This window comes from Bos indicus x Bos taurus, chromosome 5, assembly GCF_003369695.1.
Source record: "Bos indicus x Bos taurus breed Angus x Brahman F1 hybrid chromosome 5, Bos_hybrid_MaternalHap_v2.0, whole genome shotgun sequence".
NCBI classification, from domain to species: domain Eukaryota; kingdom Metazoa; phylum Chordata; class Mammalia; order Artiodactyla; family Bovidae; genus Bos; species Bos indicus x Bos taurus.
Window position 1 is genome coordinate 336,743 of NC_040080.1, and position 25,027 is coordinate 361,769.

The 25,027-nt window shown below is 55.5% G+C and overlaps 1 protein-coding gene across 8 annotated transcripts in view; it reads right to left on the bottom strand.

The window, feature by feature from the left end:
* The window catches only part of PPP6R2 (protein phosphatase 6 regulatory subunit 2), a 61,848-nt gene that overhangs the window by 6,583 nt on the left and 30,238 nt on the right, over window positions 1-25,027 (bottom strand). For all 8 annotated transcript variants that reach the window (XM_027540416.1, XM_027540415.1, XM_027540413.1 and 5 more), the window contains 9 exons: window positions 17,860-18,046; window positions 12,843-12,980; window positions 11,682-11,747; window positions 10,320-10,432; window positions 9,897-10,010; window positions 8,802-8,928; window positions 7,794-7,946; window positions 2,029-2,232; window positions 792-856 (listed from right to left, as the gene is read on the bottom strand). In XM_027540416.1, the coding sequence (XP_027396217.1) occupies window positions 792-856; window positions 2,029-2,232; window positions 7,794-7,946; window positions 8,802-8,928; window positions 9,897-10,010; window positions 10,320-10,432; window positions 11,682-11,747; window positions 12,843-12,980; window positions 17,860-18,046 (1,167 nt within the window). The remainder of the gene's footprint in view (window positions 1-791; window positions 857-2,028; window positions 2,233-7,793; window positions 7,947-8,801; window positions 8,929-9,896; window positions 10,011-10,319; window positions 10,433-11,681; window positions 11,748-12,842; window positions 12,981-17,859; window positions 18,047-25,027) is intronic.

Consider the following 25,027-nt stretch of genomic DNA (forward strand, 5'->3'; position numbering starts at 1 on the left):
CGAAGCCGGACGAAGGTGGAGGCCTGTGAGCAAGCTGCTCAGGACATGGGAGAGCTGGGTTAAGGCGTCACACACCTGTCTGCTGCTTCCTGGGGCTCAGAGACTCCTCGGTTAACAGCACTGAGCCATTTCTTGACACAGGTACACACGTGTGTACCAACACGCAAAACAGAGGAGGAGACCTAGCACAGGCCTCCCGAGTCCCCACACCCGGGCCCAGGGGAAGCCAGGGTGGCCCCACCGTGCCTGGGGCTCCGTGAGAACGGACGCAGCTCTGTGGGTCCGGCACAGCAGGATGGGAAGGATGAACCAGGTGAGGTCACAGAGATGCCCACCCAGAGCACCCTCAGGAAGGCAGAGTGGGAGCCGAGGGGGACCGGGTGGCCCACTGGACCCTGCAGCCACACCAGGTACCCAAGCAGCCAAGACCTTGGGTGTCACCACACCCGAGCGGCGGGCGACATCACCTGCTGGTTTCAGAGAGGCCCCAGCCCATCAAAGTGACCAAAGGCCAGGAGGGGCAGGGAGGAGGCACGGAGTGGCCTGGATGCTCTGTCCAGGGTTTAAGGCTTCCGTGAGCGCCACGGCTGGAGGCCAGCACGGGGACCTGAGAGGGTGTGGAACACAGGACCGGGGTCTCCGCTGCTGAGCAGGTGCGGGGCCCCAAAGCCAGGCAAGCAGGCCTCAAGAAGCAGGACCCTGAGTGCACCTCAGCCCCGCCAGCAGCACAGCTGCCCCCGGCAGTGGGACCTGCGCTTGGAAACGAGGCCTCCCCGCAGCCCCGCTCTTACTGCGTGCGGTCGTTGGCTTCCCAGGCCTCCAGGATCCTCTGGACCAGGCAGCACTTCTGGAACAGCTGGGGACAGGCGGCAGCGGTCAGGTCAGCGGGCAGCACGCCCTGTCCGCCCACCCCCGGGCTGAGTGGGCTCAGCAGGCAGCACGCGGACACGCCAGCCCCGAGCTCCCTGTGGGCACACCTGACATCAGAGCCCAGCCCTAGGGTTCCCGCCACAGCCCCGGGCAGGTGCCACCCAGGGCCACCATGAGCAGACCCGCGTTCCGCCCCATCCCCTCCCCTCGGCCGCCGCCTCCCGCTGGCCACGCCCCTGCTTTCCCTGTTCAGGACGGAGGCCACTAGCCGGGGCTGCCCCGCTTCTAGCCCTTCACAGCTCCCCGCCCGGAGAGTCTGTGCTGGGTCTCGGTCGCAGTCGCACCGTCTGGGAGGGCCCGAGCGCCGCCCCCTCGCCCTGTGACGCTCTCCCCACTGACGCTGCCTTTGCTGTCGCCCAGGTCAGGTCCGCAGGTGTGGCCCCTCAGGACTCCCTCCCAGGCCTCTGGCCACAGACCCAGGGGCCCCCTGCCCAGCCCCTCCCGTCCCGGCCTCGCATCACCCACGGCGGGGCAGCACGGCTGACTCCCGGGGCCCAGCGTGTACCGCCGGGCTCCTTGGCTTGGGGACCACGTGTGCCACGTTCTGCTCTTCCCTCCCCTCCTTAGTGAGCGCCAAGGAGCACTTAGACCAACTCCCTGCAGGCCTGGCACTGGCCACGCAGGGCTTGCAGCCCCCAGAAGGCCGATCCCGGGGGCCTCGGGCTATCGGGAAAGACGGGAGAGCCGTGCAGGGCCGCCACTCTCCCCAGAGGCTCACAGCCCCAGAAAGCCCCCCATAAGGATCAAGGCGCGTTTGCTCTTCCCCGGGCACTCCTGCCGCAGCAAACACGTCATCTGGGGGCCACTCGCCACCACAGCCCAGATGAGCCAACTCGGGCAGCATCAGGGCTCCTCGGCACCCCTCCCAGACCCTCCACCCACGAGCACTGGGGTCTGGCAAGTGTGGACGCCTTCTTTGTGATCTCCCGTCTCGTGGTTTTAAAAGCAGAGCAGCCCACCCACATCACGTGAGGGTTAAGGACAGAACACAAGGCCCACAGCACTGCGTGTGCACACAGCCTGGGTGGACCTCAGGGCACACAGGACACACAGAGACTGGCAGGACACGGCAACCCACATGACCCCAGCTGGACTTACGTGGGTCACCATGGTGCCCTCAGGGAGGCTGCTGGCAGGCTGGGGGGCTGCTGGGTCCCCACTGGAGGGTGGAGGCTCCAGCGCGTCCTCGGGTCCACTGGCTGCGGCCCTGTCCTCCCGGGCAGCGTGGGACAGGATGGCGGCTATGCAGAGCTCCACTTGGAGGTGCAGGAAGTTATTCCAAGTGTACTTAAAAAACAGGTCCTGCAGAGATGGGACGAGGGACGCACCCAGGCTGTCTCCTGTGGGCGGAGCCTGAGGGGCCCCACTGTCTGGCCGCCTCCCACACCGCCCCCCTCCCACTCCGCCCTGACATCTGGCTGCAGGGCTTCTAGCAACTTCTGCAAAGAGCCACCTGCAACCCCTCCCCATCCAGCCCAGGCCGTGCTTCTGTCTCTAATCTCTGCTCCTGTCTGACCGCTTCCTGTGGGTCTGTTTTCCCCGCCCTAAGTGGGAGGTTTGGCCCATGGCAACTCAGCCTTACTCCCTCTCGGGTGTGTCTCCATGAAGCTGCAAGTTTCCTGTAAAATCACCTCCACTACACGATACACGTTTTGCTATGTCATATTTTTATCATCCTTCTTTTATTATCTTTGACCCACAAATCACTGGGAGCGTGAGCAATTCTCCACCCCCGGGGGGGCCATGAACAGGCGCCCGTGTGGACATTCCCCAGGGGCCTGGGTTGGAAGCCCCTGGCAGCTGAATGGGCAGTGGCTTCTCTCTCGAGGCCTCCTCCAGACTTGCCTGAGGTGAGCAGGCCGCACCGGCGAGGCGGGGAACGGGCACCCTCACCCACGCCCCGTGGCCACCTCACACCCAGCAGGGCTCACAGCAGCCAGCGTCCAGACCCCCTACTGCCCCCACGGAAGGAAGCCAGGTGCGCAGGGTGGAGAGACGGGGCGGGGGGACGGGGCACACGCCACCCCAGGGTGGGTTTGGGGCCTTCTTCCAGGCCGGGGGGTGGAAGGAGCTGGATAAAAGGAGGCAGCCTGTGGGCCTGCACAGCTCTGCTCCAGAGATGCAGTCTCCAGGCTTCACATCCTCTGCCTGTGTGACCTTGGGTGACAGGGAGGTTGCTTCATCTTCAACAGAGTCAGAACCACCTCCCTACACAGACCACACGACTTCACTGGTGAGTTCCACCAGACATTTAAAGAGGAAAGAACACCACCAATCTGCTCAAAGCTTCCCAAAGAACTGAAGAGGAGGGGGCACGTGCTACCTGCTCCATCCTGAGGAGAGCATGCCCACACCAGTCATCACGGGGAAGAAAACTACAGCCCTACATCCTGATGAGCAGCAAGGCAGAAACCTCCACGGGGACGAACAACGCAGCAGCAACAACGGCGTGCTGTGACTAGGCGGGTAAATCCCCCAACACACGGGCGCGGCGCCACACGCAAGGCGGTGTGACACGCCACAGGGACAGAATGACGGGACAAACCTACACAGCCAGCTCAGCCGGCGCTGAGGCAGCATCTGACAAAATGCAATGCGTTTTCCTCACGGTGACAGGTGGAAACCGCCTCTGGTGGTGAACATGCACAGGAGCACAGAATTGACACCACACACACGACACCGATGCTGAGAACACGACGGTCGCTGCGGGGCCGGCCGCGCGGGACAGTGGAGCCGCCTCCGACGCACGCTGCACACGCAGACCAACTCAAATGGACCAAAGACCCGGAAAAACTTAGACGTAAAAAAAAAAAAAAACTTAGACGTAAACGCTCTTAGAAGAAAACCCAGCGGGAGGATGCAGGACAGTGGGTTTGGCCAGGCTCTTAGGTACAGGTGTGACGCCAAATGCTCAGGCAACAAAAGGAAAAAAAGATAAACCGAACTTGATCGAAATGGAAACCTTATGTGAGTCCAAGGACACTATAAAGAGACTGTCAACTCACACGACAGGAAAAAGAACGCAAATCATACATCTAAGAGGTTAGCGTCAGAAAACATACAGAACTTCTTCAATTCAACAACAACAAAAAACAAACATCTCAATTCAAAATGGGCAGAGGACGTGAAGAGACGTTTCTCCAAAAGATACTCAAACGGCCAGCAAGACACATGACAAGACGCCCAACATCACCGACTGCCAGCGTGAGGCGCGCTCAGCTGCTCAGTCACCACCAACTCTGTGGGACCCCGTGGGCTGTATGGTCCACTAGGCCCCTCTGTCCACGGGATTTTCCAGATAATACTGGAGTGGGTTGCCATTTCCTACTCCAGGGATCTTTGCAACTCAGGGACTGAACTTGTGTCTCTGGTGCCTCCCGGATTGGCAGGTGGATTTACCACTGCGTCACCGGGAAACACAAATCAAAACACAGAGGACGCGCCTGGTGGCCCAGTGGTTAGGAACCTGTCTTCCAATGCAGGGGCCATGGGTTTGCTCCCTGCTCGGGGAACTAGTAATAACATCCCATATGCCAAGGGGCAGCTGAGTCTGCACCGCAACTGCTGAGCCCTTGCAACACAATTAAAGACTCTGCATTCTGTAACTGAGATCTGACACAACCAAATAAATATGAAAAAAAAAAAAAAAGGGAGGTGGGGCTTCCCTGGTAACAGTGGTAAAGAATCCACCTGCCAACACAGAAGACGCAGGTTCAGCCCCTGATCCAGGAACACCCCACATGCTGCGGGGCAGGTGAGCCTGAGCACCGCAGCTACTGAAGCCTGAGCTCTGTGACGAGACGCCACCACGATGAAAAGCCTGTGCACCACAGCTGGAGAGCGGCCCCCACAGCCACTCAGACCCAGTGTAGCCAAACACAGAAATACACTTATTAAAAAGACACAAAATAGTGAGATGCCACCTGAAACCCGTCAGAATGGCTATTATCAAAAAAGCAGAAAGTGCGTGTAAGCGAGGCTGTGAAGGAATTGCTGGTGCGAATCCCACTGCCTCCAACAGCTGAACACAGAATTACTATGTGCTCCATCAACTCCACCCCTGGGGATGCAATGAGAGCAGGCATTCAGATTTCTTACACACCCACAGTTACAGGAGCATTTTCATGGGTTCTCAAGGCAAGAATACTGAAGTGGTTTGCCATTCCCTTCTCCACTGGACCACGTTTTGTCAGAACTCTCCACCGTGACCCGTCCATCTTGGGTGGCCCTACACGGCATGGCTCATAGTTTCACTGAATTAGACACGGCTGTGGTCCGTGAGAGCAGACTGGCTAGTTTTCTGTGATGTGGTTTTCAGTCTGTCTGCCCTCTGATGGATGAGGATAAGAGGCTTAGGGAACCTTCCTGATGGGAGAGACTGACTGAGGGGGAAACTGGCTCTTGTTCTGATGGGTGGGGTCATGCTCAGTAAACCTTTAATCCAATTTTCTGTTGATGGGCAGGGCTGTGTTCCTTCCCTGTTATTTAACCTGGGGCCAAACTATGGTGGAAGTGATGAAGATAAGACCTCCTTCAAAAGGTCCCATGCAGGCACTGCCACACTCAGCGCCCCCGACCCTGAGCAGGCCAGCTGCGACCCACGCCTCCACCAGAGACGCCTGGACACTCACGGGCAAGGCTGGGTCAGTCTCTCGTGGGGGCACCACTCCTTTCTCCCGGGTCCTGGCGCACCAGGTTCTGTTTGCGCCCTCCCAGAGCCTGCTTCCCGAGTCCTGTGTAAGTTCTGGAGGCTCTGTGGTGGGGTTAGGGCGACCTCCTCCAAGAGGGCTTGTGCCACACCCAGGTCTGCTGCACCCAGAGCCCGTCCCTGCAGCAGGCCACCGCTGACCCTACCTTGTTGTGGAGCACAACCAACTGTGGGAAATTCTGAAAGAGATGGGAACACCAGACCACCTGACCTGACTACTGAGAAATCTTCGTGGAGGTCAGGAAGCAAGTTAGAACTGGACATGGAACAACAGACTGGTTCCAAACAGGAAAAGGAGTACGTCAAGGCCGTATATTGTCACCCTGCTTGTTTAACTTATGTGCAGAGTATATCTTAAGAAACGCTGGGCTGTATGAAGCACAAGCTGGAATGAAGATTGCTGGGAGAAATATCAGTAACCTCAGACATGCAGATGACACCACCCTTATGGCAGAAAGTGAAGAAGAACTAAAGAGACTCTTGATGAAAGAGGAGAGTGGAAAAGTTGGCTTAAAAGTCAGCATTCAGAAAACTAAGATCATGGCATCTGGTTCCATCACTTCATGGCAAATAGATGGGGAAACAGTGGAAACAGTGACAGACTTTATCTTTTGGGGCTCCAAAATCACTGCAGATGGTGGCTGCAGCCGTGAAATTAAAAGACGCTTGCTCCTTGGAAGCAAAGTTACGACCAACCTAGAAAGCATGTTAAAAAGCAAAGACATTACTTTACCAACAAAGATCCATCTAGTCAAGGCTATGGTTTTTCCAGTACTCGTGTATGGATGTGAGAGTTGAACCACAAAGAAAGCTGAGGGCTGAAGGATCGATGCTTTTGAACTGTGGTGTTGGAGAAGACTCTTGAGAGTCTCTTGGACTGCAGGGAGATCCAACCAATCCATCCTAAAGGAAATCTGTCCTGGGTGTTCATTGGAAGGATTGATGCTGAGGCTGAAGCTCCAATACTTAGGCCACCTCATGCGAAGAGTTGACTCATTGGAAAAGACCCTGATGCTGGGAAAGACTGAAGGAGGAGGAGGAGGGGACAACAGAGGGTGAGATGGTTGGCTGGCATCACTGACTCTATGGACATGAGTTTGAGTAAACTCCGGGAGTTGGTGATGGACAAGGAGGCCTGGCGTGCTGCAGTCCATGCGGTCACAAAGAGTCAGACACAACTGAGCAACTGAACAGGAGCATTATTTAAAATGGCCATAACGAGGACTTCTGTGGCAGTCTACTTCCAAAGCAGGGGGCACAGGTCTGACCCCTGGTCGGGGAACTAAGACCCCACACGCCATGCCTCGTGACCCAAATGAAAACTAAGTATACAAATTAGTTTAAAAAATGGCCAAAATGTGGAAGCGACCCATTGTCCATCTGTGTGTGGATGGATAAACAGAACGTAATCTACAAAACGAACTATCATTCCACCTTAAAAGAAAGAGACTACAACACGCGCTACAGCAGAGGTGACATCACCCGAAGTGAAACAAGCAGAAGGAGCACAGAGGCCAGAGCCCAGCCACACAGGCCAGTGGGCCAGTCAGAGCCACAGACAGGAGGCAGGAGGGTGGGGCCGGGGAGGGTGGGAGGAGGAGGACCGAGTGTGTGACGGTCAGTCTGAGAAGATGAGCACGGCCTGGACAAAGAGGTGACGGCTGTACCACAACGTGAGCAACGAACCACATCAGTGACAGTTGCTACAACGGTGTATCTCACGTTATATGTGGGTGTTTTGCCAGGATCAAAGAAAAGTGAAAAGTAGGAGAGAGAGAATCTGCTTTCGAGGAGGGGAGCAGAAATGAGGCCTTTCCCAGCTGCCCTCTGACCCACGTCTGAGCTCCACGGTCACAGCAAAGCCAGGGACTTTGCCTGAGGCAGGCGGTCCTTCAGGCCCAGTTCCAAGGTGGCTCCTTGTGGGAGGAAGACGATGGCTCTTCAGGCTGTTTTAGGCTGAAGAGCTACAACGTTCTGAGGCAGCAACGAGAAAGGGGAGGCCTGTCTCCCCACCACCTCTGCTTTCAGGGCAGCGCTGTGTGAACCGACACTGAGGCAGGGCCTGGGGGCAGGACGTGTCTCAGCGCAGCCTCCCTTAGGCGGGCCTGGCCCGGGGCTGGCCCCGTTCCTGACCGGTGCCCGCAGGCGCACTCACCAGCAGCAGCCCCATGGTGTCCAGCCGGCAGAGCTCCTGGTTGATGCTGGGTGTGCCCGTGTGCAACAGAGCGGCCACGAGGCGGGCGCTGTGCAGGCGCGCGTTGCCCAGGGGCTCCTCCAGCACGCCGACGGTGGTCAGGATGGCTGCTTTCTGTGAACACAGAAGCACCGCCAGTTCAAGCCTGTGCCCACCTGTGGGCTTCATTTAGGTCAGGAGCCCAATGTCAAAGGACCAGGGCCACTGCTGTGTGGCGTGGCCTAGCCGGGGAGGAGCCCTCAAGGTGGTCTGCAGGAGGAGACAGGGAGTCGGTCAGGTGAAGAGCCTCGGCGCTTCCCTCAGGGCTCACAGAGTGGCCCCGGGCGGGCTGCTGCTGCTGGGAGCCCGGGGCCCCCTGGTCTCAGCCGGCCAGCCACACGGGTGTGACCTGAGCTCATGACAGAGGAGACTGATGACAAAGCTGGCCACGTGACAGGGTCATCCTGCATGCAGTCCACCTTTTCATTAGCAGAATGCTCCAGAATCCCTGCCTTCACAGGCCCTCCTTTCCAGTGGGAAGCAGACCACAAGCAGGTGGGTAAACAGAGCAGGCGGCACAGGAGAGCACAGACGGTGCAGAGGAGGCCGCCCAGAGCAGCTGGGCGGGTGCGCAGCCCTGGCTATGCTGAAGGACCAAGGGGCGAAGAAGTGGGCCTTCCTCAGTGTCGCCAGCTCTGCCCAGAGCTGCTCAGCGGAGCTATGGGGCTCCCTGGGGACCCCCTGACCCTTGGCGGGGTGTCCCCCACACAGAGGCTGAGCCTACAGTGTACCTGGGCCTTGGGCAACCCCTTACCAGAAGGCAGGAGTCATCTGGGGGTCAGTGAACCGCACTACTCCCAGGCCTCCCGAAAGAGAAGACAGACACTCAGCAGATGGGGCTTGAGTGTGTCCGCCATTGCGGGCAACGCATGAGGTCCTCACCTCGCCAGCAACCCCACCCACAAGGTCGCCTCTGCTCAGGACGCCTACCTTGGGTGGACTGAGCAGAAGCTGGTGGAAGTCCTTCAGCCGCGGCTCGATGCCACGCAGGACACCAGGGCTGACGGTGCACGGCCTGTCCAGTCCCTGAGAGCAGGAGTCCAGCAAGCCCTCTGACCTGTGGATCAGAAGCGGCTGGACGCAGGGATGCCCCCATGCTCGTCTTGGGGGGCTGCTGACTGCACGGGAGGCGGGGCAGGCGGGCCGCGGCATCACAGCCCCATGAGCTCGGCTCCCTCCTCCCGCCTCAAAGACCTTCCTGCTGACCCCTCTTCGCCGGAGACACAGACAGGACTGGCCACACCCCCCTTTTGGCTTTTTTATATAAACAGTGTTTCCAGTCACAAAAGGAATACATAGTCGTTATAGAATACAATGTTTAAATACACGAAAGGATGAAAATACCAAAGAAAGCCAGCGCAGTCTCTTCCCAATGGTGCTGCTGTCCCTGCGCTGCAGGCAAGGCCTCGACCAGAGGCCCCACTTCCTGCGCGAAGGGCCCAGCCTCCCTGGGCTCATGTAGATAAAACATCAATATTCTGGTTGCTGAACCAGAAAAAATGATGATAACGTCATAATTCTAGTTTTAGGTAATAAATATGTATTGGTTACCAGAGTGAGAAAGAGAAACTGCCAACAATCTCACCATTGAAACTAAGTCAATTTCTTGTCATTTTCTGGTTTTCTCTTTCTTTAAAAAACAAACAAATGGCACGGGCTGCAGTGAAGCCCCTCCAGAGCAAGGACGCGAGGGGACTGCGGTCTCCTTGGGGGTCAGACCGCCAGCAGCGCGCGCGGCAGGGCAGGCGGAAGTGCGCACGCGCCACGCGCTGCAGGGACGCACGTGCGCACAAACGCTCTGCAGACTGGAGACGGGCTTCCTTTGGGCTGAGGCGGGAACGTGACTGATGGCGAAGGTCAAAGGAGACTTGGCCCCTGCCATAGGGTTTATCTTTCAACGAGAAAAGTATCCCCAGGATTACCTGTGTAACTAAAAATGTTAAAAACGCCGACAGCCCAGCCCAGCCACTGCCCTGGGCCTCAGGCCACTGAAGGGGCAGCTCTTCCCTCTCGGGGGACACTCACCCCGCCCGCCTGGGCTCCAGCAGGGTAAGTAACACCTGCGTCCCGCTGACGAGGCAGAGCTCGGTCTGCACTCCATCAAACATGTTCCTCAGCAGCTGCTCCACACACTCCTGCCTGTAGGACACGCACGCGGTCACGGCCCGGTGGGGAGACACACAGACCCCACCCCCACCAGAGGAGCAGCACCCTGAACCCCAGAGGGGCCCTACTTGGGGCTCACGCTGAGCACCCAGGGTCCTCAGGACACAGCTGCCCCAGGGCCCGCACTCTCTGGACCTGCCAGGAGACCCCCAGAGACCCCTCCCCTGAGGAAGAGGCCCATCAAGGTAACCCTGGGTAGGGGCGAGCTCCTGAGAAGTGATCAGAGGCAGCGGCATCCCTAACCCCCGCCCCCAGGCCCGCAGCGCTGCGGCCCACACTCACGACTCCAGCACCGTGAGGAGGGGGTCTGGCTGCGGAGCCTCCAGCAGCTGGCTGCCCTGCTCCCTGCCCAGCCGGATGATGTCACAGAGAGTCTGGGAAGCGTTGGACTGCCTCTGCAAGATGGGCACGCAGAGCCACCCTCAGGGCCAGCCTCTGCCCACAGGGTGCAGACCTGGCCGCCCCTCAAGAGCGCACACTGGGCCTTGGTGGGCAAGTGCACCCTGCAGACCCTGCTCCAGGTCTCTGCTTTAGATCAGTAAGTGGCTATTAATACACAGGGTGAGTCCTGTGAGCTAATGAAAACAGGAAAGTTACTACAGAGAACCCAGAGAACTCAGCTTTTCTATGGAAATACGAAGGCCCTGAAAACGCAGACTCTTTGACGCGGAGCACCGTGTGGGAGCACCGTGTGGGGTGAGGCTGAGGCAGACGAACAGCATCAGAGGAAGACTCAGCTGCCGGCTCCGAGCAGGCAGCATCACAGGCCCAACCCTGACGTGCGTGGCACAGGGGACGGGGCTGCAGGACGCATTCTATGGCTCTTTCAGGGCAAACGAGGGCAGCCAGGCGCCCCCAGGCCTGCGGAGGAGCCAGTCGGCACCCAGCGCTCACCCCAATCTGGAGCTCAGCAGCCCTTGCCCGCTGCCCGGTCAGCGCGTGGGCAGCACGGCCCACACAGCACAGCCAGGCAGCGGCCGAGGCAAGACCACGCTCTCCAGGCACGGAGAACGTGCGCAGCTGTCCAGAGTGGGGATGCCTCTCGGGCTCCACCCGACACCCACAGGGACACCACAGGAGAAGGGGGCCACCCCACAGGCTTCCTCCAGGGCTCAAGCCCTTGGACGCCCCCCTTGGGAGCAAGAAGCGGCCAGTGAGGACCGTCCCCGAGAGGGGTGCCTGGGCCAGAGGAGCAGCAGCTGTGAGCTGCCTGCAGAGCTGGGGGGCACGGAGCTGAGGGCAGCCTCGGACAGCAGCCCTCAAGAAACTCAGTCCTGCCAAGCCCCCAGGGGCAGATCCTGAGATGATCACAGTCTTATGAGAGACCCTGGGCAGAGGACCTGTGACCCTGGCCCATAAAAACTGAGATAAAAAATACTGTTACAAGCAATTAATGTTTGGGGTAATCTGTCACTTAGCCATAGATAACTAACACAATTCTTTTCAAACTGATTTTTTATAACATGTATGCTTTATGTTTTAGAGAAAAACTGTCTAGAAGTCAGTGCCTGATTAAAGGAAGAGGAGAACTCGTCAGTCCACATCTGAGGAGGAGTGGCCTGCCCTCAGACAGTGCCGGAGAGCGCCCGCGGCCGCCCTGAGCTGGGCTCCTGCCCCAAGGTGGCTCCGTGAGCCCCTACTCACGTCTTCATCCTGACTCGGATGGATCAGCTCCACGAGTCTCTGAATGGTCTTCTCTTCATTAAGCCACTGAAAGGGAAACGGAGGCGTGTCAGTGACCGCTCACATCTGACTGAATGGAAGGGAAGTCCAGGCTCTAGCACAGACACCTCACCACACCGGCATGTCCCCAGGCCCAGCAAGCACAGGCAGTGCCGAGTTCTGGAGTGACCCGAAGATGCCAAGAGGAGGGAGGCCCCGTCCACATGCGCCCGTGGTTCACTCGAGCACTGCTCACAGGACACCCCCGCGGCAGAGCCAGGAGCCCCTTGCTGGGGCCTGGGGGTGCGCTCCCGCACACAGCCCAGCTGCTCCCAGCGGCACTTGGGCCTTCCAGAGCAGCCCGGCTCCTCCCCACACTTCCTTATCCACAACAGGCTCAACGTGTCCAGGGCAGGGCTCCCACCAGCTCCTAACAATGCTGATGTTCACGCCGTGCTAACCAAGCCACAGCAGCTCCTAGAGTTCGTTCTTGGTGGGCGGCTGTTCCGTGATGAAGTGAGCTATGAACCTGAGAGTGGCACCTGTCAACGCCAGGAGCTGGAGACTGGCCAGAAGGCCGGCGGCTTACTCATCCTACTTTAAACTACAAACACAGCCTGCCGATCAACAGCTTACAGTGACTGGCACAGATCTCCTGGGCTCCCCGGCCGAGCGCCCTCTCTTTTCTGGGAAGCCCAGGGAGCCGTGGGGGGCGCCTCACTGCGAGAGCGTCAGGACCGACAGCAGGCCAACTCCAGTCTGCGTGAACTCTCTACGTGGAGCCCGGAAGGCAAGTGCTTCCTCTCGCGCAGGCGCCTGGGCGCAGGACGAGCGCCCAACAGAGCCCTGGCAGCCTCCTGGTGGGGAGGCGCAAGAAAGGCAGCCCCCTTCTGCTCTCTGCTCATGAATGGATCGAGGCAAGACAAGAGAACAGGTGCAGAGGACAGACCCCGCCTCAAACACAAGCCACCATGAGAACCTCTGAGGGCCCAGCCAGGAGGGAAGGTCTTGCTGGGTGGAAAGCCGGGTGCTGGGCACCCCAGTGCTGCTCCGCCAGCCCCCGCCTCCCTACGCCAGGCGCTCAGTCCACAGGCAGAGGAGCTGCAGACCGCGCAGACGGGGAGGAGGAGCCCACACACTCACGTGCAGGACTTCCTGCCGGAGCCCGACAGGCTCCACGCAGCTGACCAGGCGCAGCAGCAGGTCCATGAGGGCCGACGTGCCGATGTGCTTCAACACCAGGCTGATGAACTTGTCCTTTTTCCTCAGGAACGCAATCACCTGCAACCAGATGAACCCTGAGAGGCGAGCGGGGCAAGCCCTGACCCTAGGAAACACTGTCTTCCCCCGAGAACTGCCACAGAAAGATTCATTTTCAGCAACACTGAGCAGAAATAATGGAAAGACGTGGAAAGAGTTGTAAGAAAGACGCCCTCAGTGACAGGCAGAGACCTGAGCACAGACAAGTCCAGGAGGCAGTGGGGAGCCTGAGAGGGTCCTGGGCTGGTAGAATTTCCCCCACACAGCCTGGGCACTGATGGGGCCCAAACACCTGAGTGAGATGGCACAGTGACCACTCCATATGCACTGCCTCAGGTCTTCCCAGCAGAAATGACCAGTGCAGAAAGAGCTGACAGTCCCTGGACACGAGTCACAAATCCGGAAAGCTGACAGGCCCCATAGATGGCAGAAGGGACAGGACAGGAGGGTGGAGGGGCAGCTGGCGGGTGGCTGAACACAGATGGCTGGGAAGGGCCCATGAAGAGGTCTTCTTGACCACCGAAGAAAGGGGCCTGCGAGTTCAGGCCACTGCACTGAGGCAGACCCAGGGCTCTACCGGGGCCATGGGGACATGCGGGAGGCAGGGGGTCCCAACCATCCTCATTCTGGAAGTGAAGCGGGGAGGAGAGGAAGGAGGAGGAAGAGAGAGAAGAGAGGCGATGGGGAGCGGGCGGACTGGTATTTGAAAAGAGAGAAACAGGAGGCAGCAAGATGGCTCCAGGAACACCCCTGTGCACCTACAGACATTGTTACAAGAGCACATCAGGAACAAGTTTATGCCAAATTCTATAAATTTTAAAAGATAAATTTCTTTGAGAAACACACTTATGTAAACTGACAGAAAAAAAAAAAAAACAAACTGGAGTTCTAGGGTGTCAAGAGAAACAAAATCTATAATTAAAAGCGTCCCCATACAGAAAACTCCAGACTGCAGTGGCTTTACTAGAGAATTCTGTCAAACATTTGAAGAAAAATATCCCCATCTTATGCAGGACTCCTCCGGGGAACATAAAGTGAGAGAATATGCCCCATATCATTGTATGAGGACATAAAATCTTGGTTCCAAAACTTGCTGTGGGCACTTGAAGAAAAGGCAGTGATGGAAGGACCCACTGTCGTGCACTCTGCTCAGCGCTCTCGAACGGCCCGTGTGGGCAAAGAAGCTGAGTGGACGCATGTATGCGCACGCTGCTTTGCTGTGCGCCTGAAACTAACACAATACTAAACCAACTATACCCCGATAAAAGTTTTCTTTTAAAGGAAATTATAAGCCAACCTCACTGATGGAAACAGATAAAAAATTCTTTAAAAAAAAGGCAATATGAAAAAAAGCATAATGTATCACCATCAAGTTGAATGTATTCCAGGAAATCGACAATTATCTTAGTAAAGTTTCTCAATAAAAAGACAGAATAACATGAAAATATAAAGCACCTAAGAATAAACATAACAAAAAATATTTAAGACTGATTCCCTGAGAACGAGGTTACTGAGAGAAATTAAAGAAGCCCCAACTTCTCAGCTTTTCCCTACAGTACAAAAGCAGCCACAGATAATATGTAAATAAATGGGAGGTGATGAAATTCCAGTTGAGCTATTTCAAATCCTAAAAGATAATGCTGTGAAAGTGATGCTCTGTCTGCACTGGTCATTTCTGCTAGGAAGACCTGAGGCAGTGCATATTGAGTGCTGCACTCAGTATGCCAGCAAATCTGGAAAACTCAGCAGTGGCCACAGGACTGGAAAAGGTCAGTTTTCATTCCAATCCCAAAGAAAGGCAATGCCAAAGAATGCTCATACTGCTACTGCTAAGTCACTTCAGTCGTGTCCGACTCTGTGTAACCCCATAGACAGCAGCCCACCAGGCTCCCCTGTCCCTGGGATTCTCCAGGCAAGAACACTGGAGTGGGTTGCCATTTCCCTACTACCACATAATTGCACTCATCTCACAAGCTAGTAAAGTAATGCTTAAAATTCTCCAAGCCAGGCTTCAGCAATACGTGAACCGTGAACTTCCAGATGTTCAAGCCGGTTTTAGAAAAGGCAGAGGAACCAGAGATCAAATTGCCAACATCCGCTGGATCATCGAAAAAGCAAGAGAGTTCCAGAAAAACATCTATTTCTGCTTTACTGACTATACCAAAGCCTTTGACTGTGTGGATCACAATAAACTGTGGAAAATTCTGAAACAGATGGGAATACCAGACCACCTGACCTGCCTCTTGAGAAATCTGTATGCAGGTCAGGGAGCAACGGTTAGAACTGGACATGGAACAAAAGACTGGTTCCAAATAGGAAAAGGAGTACATCAAGGTTGTATACTGTCACCCTGCTTGTTTAACTTATATGCAGAGTATATCATGAGAAACGCTGGGCTGGAAGAAGCACAAGCTGGAATCAAGATTGCGGGGAGAAATATCAATAACCTCAGATATGCGGATGATACCACCCTTATGGCAGAAAGTGAAGAACTAAAGAGCTTCTGGATGAAAGTGAAAGAGGAGAGTGAAAAAGTTGGCTTAAAGCTCAACATTGAGAAAACTAAGATCATGGCATCTGGTCCCATAACTTCATGGCAAATAGATGGGCAAACAGTGGAAACAATGTCAGACTTTATTTTTTTGGGCTCCAAAATCACTGCAAATGGTGATTGCAGCCATGAAATTAAAAGGCGCTTACTCCTTGGAAGGAAAGTTATGACCAACCTGGACAGGATATTAAAAAGCAGAGACATTACTTTGTCAACAAAGGTCCGTCAAGTCAAGGCTATGGTTTTTTCCAGTGGTCATGTATGGATGTAAGAGTTGGACTATAAAGAAAGCTGAGCGCAGAAGAATTGATGCTTTTGAACTGTTGTGTTGGAGAAGACTCTTGAGAGTCCCTCGGACTGCAAGGATATCCAATCAGTCCATCCTAAAGGAGATCAGTCCTGGGTGTTCATTGGAAGGACTGATATTGAAGCCGAAACTCCAATACTTTGGCCACCTGATGCGGAGAGCTGACTCATTTGAAAAGACCCTGATGCTGGGAAAGATTAAGGGCAGGAGGAGAAGGGGACGACAGAGAATGAGATGGTTGGATGGCATCACCGACTTGATGGACATGGGTTTGGGTGGACTCCGGGAGTTGGTGATGGACAGGGAGGCTTGGCGTGCTGCGGTCCATGGGGTCATAAAGAGTCGGACACGACTGAGCAACTGAACTGAACTGAAAACAATAAAGCTTCTATAAAATAATACAGAGTATCTTTATGATTTTGAAGTAGATAAAAGTTTAACGGACAAAACAAACAAAAAAACCAACCATAAATAAAGAGTTATGATTTGCACTACATGAAAATCAGATACTCTGTTGATTAAAAAATAGAGTAAAAACCAAAAAAAAAACCAAAAACCCAACCCCAAAAACCAGCAAACAGAGTAGGAAATGATGTTTGCAACACAAAATCAACAAAGGGAGAATTCCCTAGCAGTCCAGTGGTTCAAACTTGAGATTCCATTGCCAAGGGCATAGGTTCAATCTCCGGTAGGGGAATAAAGATCTGGTAAGCTATGTGGCACAGCCGAAAAAAAATCAGAGGACTTGTATCCACAAAATAGACAACTGCTACAAATGAAAAGAAAACAGAGAGGCTGAAAGAAAATGGGCAAGAGATCTCACACAAAAAATATCCAAATGGCTGATTAATATACAAAAAGGTGCTCATCCTCAGCAGTCACCGAAGTGATGCAAATTAAAACCACAATGCTGTTATCTACAACTATCAGAAAAGCTGAAGTAAACCGACTGATCCCATTAAAGGCTGGAGAGGAAGTGCAGCAGCAGGAACCGTGCTCTGCTGCTGGGACTGCAAACAGCCTCAGGCACTTTCACTTTAGCCACGCATGCTGCCCACCTGATGTAACACCAGGAGAAAGGAAGTCTTCATGCTTCCGAGACTCACAATGCAGTGCTTACAGAACCAACACGCTGTCTGGGGTTTGTTCTGAAACTGAGTACTGGGGACGGTGAGCAGGGGCGGGAGATGAAAGACTGACATGCTGGCTCCTGAAGCGGGCGCTGGGCAAGGCGCCTGCACACTGCACAGCCGTTCCGGGACGTGTGCGGTGCATGGTGCCGAAGCATGCCAGGGCGGTCTGGGGCAGGCGCACCCGTCGTGCCCAGAAGAACCATGCTCCAGCTCAGTGAGGTGAGCTCACCCCACGCTCTACAGGAACCTGTAACTGGCATTCGTTTCATTTTTTGGCTGCACCACGCGGCTTACAGATCTTAGCCACCTACAGTGGACACAGAGTCCTATCCACTGGACAGAGGAGAACTTCCTTTTATTTATTTGAAACAACAAGTGCCCTAGACACAAAGAAGTGATCCCCAGGTGGCGCCAGTGGTAAAAAGTCCACCCGTCAGTCAGGAGACGCAGGTTCCACCCAAGTCAGGAAGATTCCCCAGGGAAGGAGATGCTACCACTCCCGTATTCTCGCCTGGAAAATCCCATGGACAGAGGAGGCTGGCTATAGTCCATGGGGTTGCAAAGAGCTGGGCACGACTGAGAACCCGTGCATGGTATAAACACAGATGCAACAGCAGGAATCCTACGGTCCTAGCACGACGCAAGCAGGGCCTGGGCCTCACGGTGGGACCGGTCAGCGAGAGGGCAAGCCGGCCTCGCCTGGGGCCTGTGCCCCTCGCGAACAGCGCTAGTGCTGCTCATCCAGAGCAGGCCCGCGGCCCTCTCTTGGGAAGCCAGCTTCTTCATCCACCCCGGCTCCCACAGCAGCAGCCACGCGGCTCCAGGTGTGTCCCTCGGAACAGTCAGAACCGCCCTCCACGCATCAGCCGAGCCTCCCTCCCAAAGCATGTGGGCTGGGCGGATGATTACCTGTTCAGTTTTTCTTGCAATGAGATTACCAATGGTCTTGCTGAAGAAACTGGCGAGCAGAGGATTGAGGGGCGGCTCACGGTCCAGGAAGTTGTAAAGAACGTTCAGCAAAGTCTCATCCCCTCCCAGCCTGTCGTTGATTTGTGGCACGTCGCACGTCAGTAGCTCACAGGCTGTGTTCGGGTATCTGCAGGGGCACAGAGCAACAGCTGGGTGCGAACTGGACTTCTCCACTGCTCAGGAAGCTCCTTAACAGTCTTCTCTTAGGAAGCAGCTCCACAAGCAAAAACCAAAATGGCTAGACCTCACAATAGAATAAAAATGTGATTATTCTGTGACCAACCAGCATTTTTCACTAGAAGCTCAACGTTTAATCATCCTTTCCGCTGACTCCTTATACCCTCATCCTGACATCCTACATTTTCAGACTCTGTTTGTGTTTTCTATGGAGCCTCTTGCAGCCTTTCGGCCTCTCCTCCGCCCTCCACTCTCCCGCCAGGCCTCTCACGTGTGTCAGGTCGTCCTTCCCTCTCCACGCGCTGCTCACCCCACACAGCAACCAGCACAGACCCGGCCTGTTCCCAGACTGAAGAGCCCCCGTACCACAGCTTATGCAGCACCAGGGCACGTGCTATGCGGATTATTATTAAGAAGTGCTGTCTTACTGCATCTCACTGTTGACTACGCCGGCTGTCTTGCTGTCCACACTGTTAGCTGAACCCAGGGGAGGCAAGGCGCGAGTGCGGAGGCTGGAAGAAAGCTCAAGGAGCCGTAGGAACGGCAGACGCGTTTATTCCTTCCTGACTGGCACAGCCGCCGGAGCAGCAGACACACGGTGGTCTCTCCTCTTGCTGTTGCCCCAGTGGACAGTCGTGATGCAGCCGTAACGTAGCCATAACCCGGAGGCCAAGGCTTTTCAGGTGGAGCTTATGTATGTTTACAGAATACAAGTGGCCCGTGGCCAGGTGGGTGCATCGTGCCGTGCACATGTGGTAAGTGATCTCAGCTGCTACACAACTGTGCGTTTACAAACGTGGGGGACAGGGCTGGGCTCAGAGAGCCTGACCACCGCCATTTTGGCTAACTGGCTACTTCCCTACAAATATATGTTAAAATGCATTATTCCTTTGATAAAAATGATCAGACAGAACACAGTCCTGATCCCAGCATGTATCACCTCGTACCACTGTGTTCCCTGCCTGACCCTCTCACAGACACGGGCCGGACAGGCCTACCTGACGCCCCGCGGCATCCAGAGCCCGCCTCGCGGTGCAGTGACAAGGCCTGTGCACACGCCGCCCGGGACCCGCTGTGTAGCCTCAGGCACGTGACTGAGTCTCTTGGAGCCTGAGCTGCCGCATCCAAACATGGGAGCTGAGAGTCCACCCTCCCCAAGGCTGTGCACAGAGCAGAGCCTGGCACACGGGCAGCCCCGGATCAAGGTCAGCCGCAGCGACCCTCCAGCTCGCAGAAGCCACCCAGAGGGCCCCAAACTAAGGCGCTCACTGTGGGTTAAGAGGCTCCAGAGGAAACAGCTGATGGAGCGCACAGCCAACCAGGTGCAGAAGGGGCGGAGGCAGGGCCATCAGCGTGGCTGTGGGGCAGGTGCTCCTGTTAGCCCGGGGGGCAGAGGCCCCACAGAGGGCTCACCCCATCGAAGACGATGCCTTCGAACTGCGGTGCTGGAGAAGACTCTGGAGAATCCTTGGAGAGCAAGGAGATCAAACCAGTGAATCTTAAAGGATATCAGTCCTGAATATTCACTGGAGGGACTGACGACGAAGCTCCAATACTTTGGTCACCTGATGCGAAGAGCTGACTCACTGGAAAAGACCCTGATGCTGGGAAAGATTGAGGCAGGAGGAGAAGGGGACGACAGAGGATGAGATGGTTGCATAGCATCATTGACTTGACATGAGTTTGAGCAAACTCCTGGAGACAGTGAAGGACAAGGAAGCCTAGCGTGCGGCAGTCCACAGGGTTGCAAAGAGTCAGACGCCACTGAGGGAGTGAGCAAGCACACACACACCTCCCCCAGGTTAGGAAGCGCAGGTTCAAACAGCAGCTGATGAGGGAAGCGCGGGGCAGTCAAGAAACGATGGTGCAGCCCTGGAGCAGGGGCCTTAATGGTGTTCCCTCATTCAGTCGTTTCCTCCTCTTTGCGATCCCAAGGACATGCCACGCTTCCCTGTCCTTCATCTCCCGGAGTTGGCTCAAATTCATGTCCAATGAGTTGGTGATGCCATCGAACCATCTCGTCCTCTGTCGTCCCCTTCTCGTCCTGCCTTCAATCTTTCCCAGCATCAGAGACTTTTCCAGTTAGTTGGCTCTTCCCATCAGGTGGCCAAAGTATTGAAGCTTCGGCTTCGGCGTCAGTCCTTCCAATGAATATTCAGTGTTCATTTCCTCCAGGATTGACTGGCTGGATCTCCTTGCAGTCCAAGGGACTCTCAAGAGTCTTCTCTAACATCACAGTTCAGAGACATCAATTCTGCAGCACTCAGCCTTTTTTACTGCCCAGCACACACAACTATACATGACTACAGGGAAAACCATAGCTTTGACTAGACGGACCTTTGCAGGCAAAGTAATGTCTCTGCTTTTTAATATGCTTTCTAGGTTGGTCACTGCTTTTCTTCAAGGAGCAAGCATCTCCTGCTAAAGGGATACACACAACAATACCTTTGAGCTCTTCAGCAGAACTAAGCTCCCACCCCACCCCCAGATGGATGACAGTAACTTCAGGCTGAGCCCAAGATTTCTGGAACTCTGCCCTGTTACCTCACCACCAACCAAAGAGAAGAAAGCACCACACCCCGCAGCCCTCACCTCAAATTTGCCTATAAGCTTCTCCCCTAAAACTACTGGGGAGTTTGGGGCTTTTGGGCACTGATGCCAAGCAGGGCCCTCTAGGTCTCCCAGGCAAGGAGGCCTTTTTGTCCCCCACTTCCTTTAGACAAAGCATCAATTCTTGGCTCAGTGGTAAAGAATTTGCCTGCTGACACAAAAGACACAGGTTTAATTCCTGGGTTGGAAAGATCCCCTGGAAAAAAAATGGCAACCCACTCCAGTATTCTTGCCTGGAAAATTCCATGGACAGAGGAGCCTGGTGGGCTCTAGTCCATGGGGTCCCAAAGAGTCGGACACGACTGAGTGCACGCGCACAGCCTTCTTACAGACAAGACTGCAGCTTCCGTGCCCTTCTTTGAGTTCCAAAAGGCAGAACAGTTACTAATCTGAGAAGCAGCAGCCAGGAAACCACGTGAAACAAGACTAAAGGGTCCAGAGAGGCCCATAAAAGATTAGGAGACGACCACCAGAGGCCCTGCATACAAGACCCTGATCTTGTCAGCAACCCCACTCCTTAGAGATTGCAGAAGAAAGAATGCAAGACTGTTTCGGCTCTGGTCCTTATCACAGACCCCTGCCTGACTACACAATCTCTCCCGACTCACCAGGAAGTGGGGGCACAGTGCCTGAGGCACTAGCCTATTTAGCGTTCCCCTTTTGCCTGGCAAAGTAATAAAGCCATTTCCCTGGTGGTTCAGACGGTAAAGAATCTGCCTGTAATGCAGGAGACCGGGTTTGATCCCTAGGTCGGGCAGATCCCCTGGAGAAGGGAATGGCTACCCACTGCAGTATTCTTGCCTGGAGAGTGCCATGGACAGAGGAGCCTGGTGGGCTACAGTCCATGGGGTCGCAAAGAGTCCGACACGACTGAGCGAGTAACACTGTCCCTTTCTTTTCCTTCTCCTCCGCAACTCTGTCTTCATATTTCCGTTTGGCAATGGTGCACAGAGAGCCAACATTTTGGCAACAGCACAAGCCACCTATTCTTGCTCAGCCCCACAGTAAAACACATCTCTCTGCTCCAACCTCTGACGTTTCGGTCTGGCCTCACAGTGCTTCGTGCACAGGAGCCGTGCTCTGTGCACTCAGAGAGGCCTCGGTGCAAACAGTGGTCCCCAGGCAGGCGGAGAGCTTGCTGCAATGAGACTCCCTGCTTCTGTTTGCTTTGTTTTGTATGTATTTATTACTAATTTCTCCCAAACTCTTTGACTTTAAAGTTCTCCTGGATTATTGGTGCCACTTCTGAGATCCCCCTGTCCTGACCCAGGGGATAAAGTCCTGGGAAACTGCAGAGCAACAAAGTTAGAAAAGGCCCTAGGAGGCCCTTGAGGAAACTGGGGGCCTGTGGCATCAGACCTCTCAGCAGCAGGGCTGGAGTCAGGAAGAGAAGGCGTGAGTGAGCCGCGTGCACGTCTCCGTGAACACAGGCCGCCCCGGCCCTGGGAGCCCCGCAGGGACCCTCTGTCAGAGCCGCCACCCTCAACGGCGAGCCGTGAGGGGACTCAGGATGAGAGTGCACAGGATGTGACCAAGACAGCGGAAGGGCAGGTCAGAGGAGTGGAGCGTGAGCCCAGACCCCGCACCTTCCTAGGCACAGAGAGGCGCTCAATCCACAACGTGAGTCGTCTGGTCTTCTTTAATGAACAGCAATCGTCTGAAGTTCTGACTACCTGGTCTTTGTTGGAAAAACTCCTACACATCTTGGCTCCTCACTCGCCTCTTCAGAGGTGTCCCTGAGTTATCGGGGAGTCCTCTCCCCAGGGTTTAAAGTCTTCAGAGAGTCCACCAAGTGAAATGTAATTCTCAGCTTTTAAGTTGTACCTTTTTTTTCAGTTGACAAAGACAACCCTAGAGTCTTCAAAACAGCAGGAGAACCATGTCCAGCCTGGACGTGACCCGGCAGAGCCAGCCCGAGGGAGAAGGGTACACTCAGGAGACTGTCAGAGAACAGAACTTGCCAGGGGCAGCAAGCGAAAGAGAGAAGAATGAAACCCAGGAACACAGGAGGTGGCCGCAGCAATTACCGGGTAAGGAAGCAGAGTCCAGGGCCGTCACGGCGGAGGCTCCCGGGGCCTCTGCACGCCTCTCTGTGGCCTGCCCGGCTGCTCCCCAGGCGCTCCCCGCAGCTCGGTGTCCCCCTCTGTGCTGCCCTGCAGGGCGGGGTGGGGGTGCGGGGAGACCTTCCTGGGCTGCCGGGCCCAGCCCTGCTCCCCACAAGCACGCAGGTCTGTGACTTGGGAAGAGGAAGGCCTCCTCCACCCATCGCCACACCACTGAGTCAGAAACAACAGTGTGAGCTTGGCATCCACCTGCGGACTCTTTCATCTCATTTCTCAAATGGCCCAAAGCTCGGCAGGCAAACCGCACGGGAACCTTAAGAAAGAGCCAGAAGCATCCTCAGGAATCTCGGGCCAGCTCCCGGCCCCAGGCTGCTGCACAGGGCCCCAGCTGCATGGAGCTCCTCTGGCATTAGAGCAGCTGACCACTCAGGGTGGCCCCTGGGCCCCGCAGCTCAGAGGCACCCCTACTTCCCGGACAGGTCTCTGCATAATCCAGCCTGCAGCCAGCGGGCTGACGCGGCCGTCAGGGCGGCCACGGGGGCAGCCGTCTGGAGGCTGAGATGAGGGGGCTCCTGCCCACCGCGCTCACGCCCAGCTCACCGGGTGCTGCCACACACCCTGAGGGCCACACGGATTGGCTCGACAGAGACCCATGGCTGAGAGCCTGCAACAGGTCCAATCTGTACCCTCGGCACCTCTGAAAAATAATCCTGACCCCCCACCCTCTTCCAGCTACTACCTCATCCATCTACCCAGCCTATTTCTCTTTTCAAAAAGTATATTTAATTTTAACTAAAAGCAAACTAATCTTTGATAAGCAAGTTAATTTTAAAATTAACTTTTAAATTAAAAAGGTTGTTCTTTTTTTAACAGGCGACATGCACACATGCTTTAACGACTCAGCATGACCAGGCTCCTGAGGAAGAGCCTGCATCCCCACTCGCAGGCCATACTGCTGGGACGGTCACCATAGCCTCTTGGCACCTTCTCTACTATTCACCTCCATGCTTCCAAATAAAACACAAACACACATCTTCAGCAACTGCAGACATCACGAACTGACCTCCTGTGTGACGCTAGGGCTCTCACACCAGCCGGCCCGTCCAGCCCACCGCCCTCTCCCTGCCTCTATAAAATTAGACCACAATTGTTAATTAAATCCCTATCTGGGGCTGCCCTTTCTGTATAAGCATGCAAACACCAGCCCGTCTGCTTACTTGTATGCGTCCCTGCCCAGAGCGGCAGGTCTCCTTGTTGCCTTATCTGTGCTCGCCAACTGCCGATCTCCTCAAACTCTGACTGTAAAGCTCCCCCGGTCTCTACTGCCGCGCTGGGACCCTCTACCCAGAAGCACAACCAGCCAGCCAGCCCTCCTCCCCATCCCACTGCTGCCAGCGCCTGACAGGAGACCCCCGCTCGGGCAGCAACAGGGCCCATTCGGGAGCAAAAGAGTGAAAGGAATGGGGTCACTAGTGGCGACGCGGACATAAGGCCAGGCACATCTCAGGAGGCGGCCTGACAGCCTCTGACCCGCCACACCGCGCCCTGGCTCCTCCACGAGCAAGCCCCTGCCTCTCTCTGGAGCACTCCAGTCAGACGGGTGTGCAGACCACAGCCCTGACCGCGCCCCCGCCCTCATTGGCTCATCCTGCTTTATTTGCCTCCTGAGTCAGCAAAAACATTCTACAGATGGTCAGAGAGTAACTGTCTTAGAGGGTTTGTGTTGTCACAGACAACAGGTCATAGGTGTATCCAAGAAAACTTACTGACGGACACTGAAATGTGGGTTTTGCCATTTTCAGGTAAATGTTTACAATTTTTTCATTTTTTTCCCAACCATTTAAAAATGTAAAACCATTCTCAGCTGGCAGGTCCTACAAAAACAGGATCTGACCTCAGGCCATAACTCCCTAGCCCATTCTAAGACGTGACAACACACGCCGACCCCAGTGGCCACGTGAGCAGCTGAGGGCACCCTGTCTGCCCTGACTCCCCGTGCCACCAACCCCTGCTCCTGCACGTCCCAGAGTCTGAGTGGGACCCGAGCGGCACCCTCAGAGTCAGAGGCCAGTGCTGGGCCCTTCCTGCCCCCCGAGGCCCCGCCGTTCACACTCCTGTGTCCGCACCCAGCCCTGGTCCCAAGTCCTCACTCGGTCCCCTCTGTCATCTCCTAAGGTCACAGCTCTGTCTTAACGTCACCCGTCGGGACAACTGACACAGAATGCTTCCTCCTGGCAGAAGGCCCCAAGTCAAGTGGC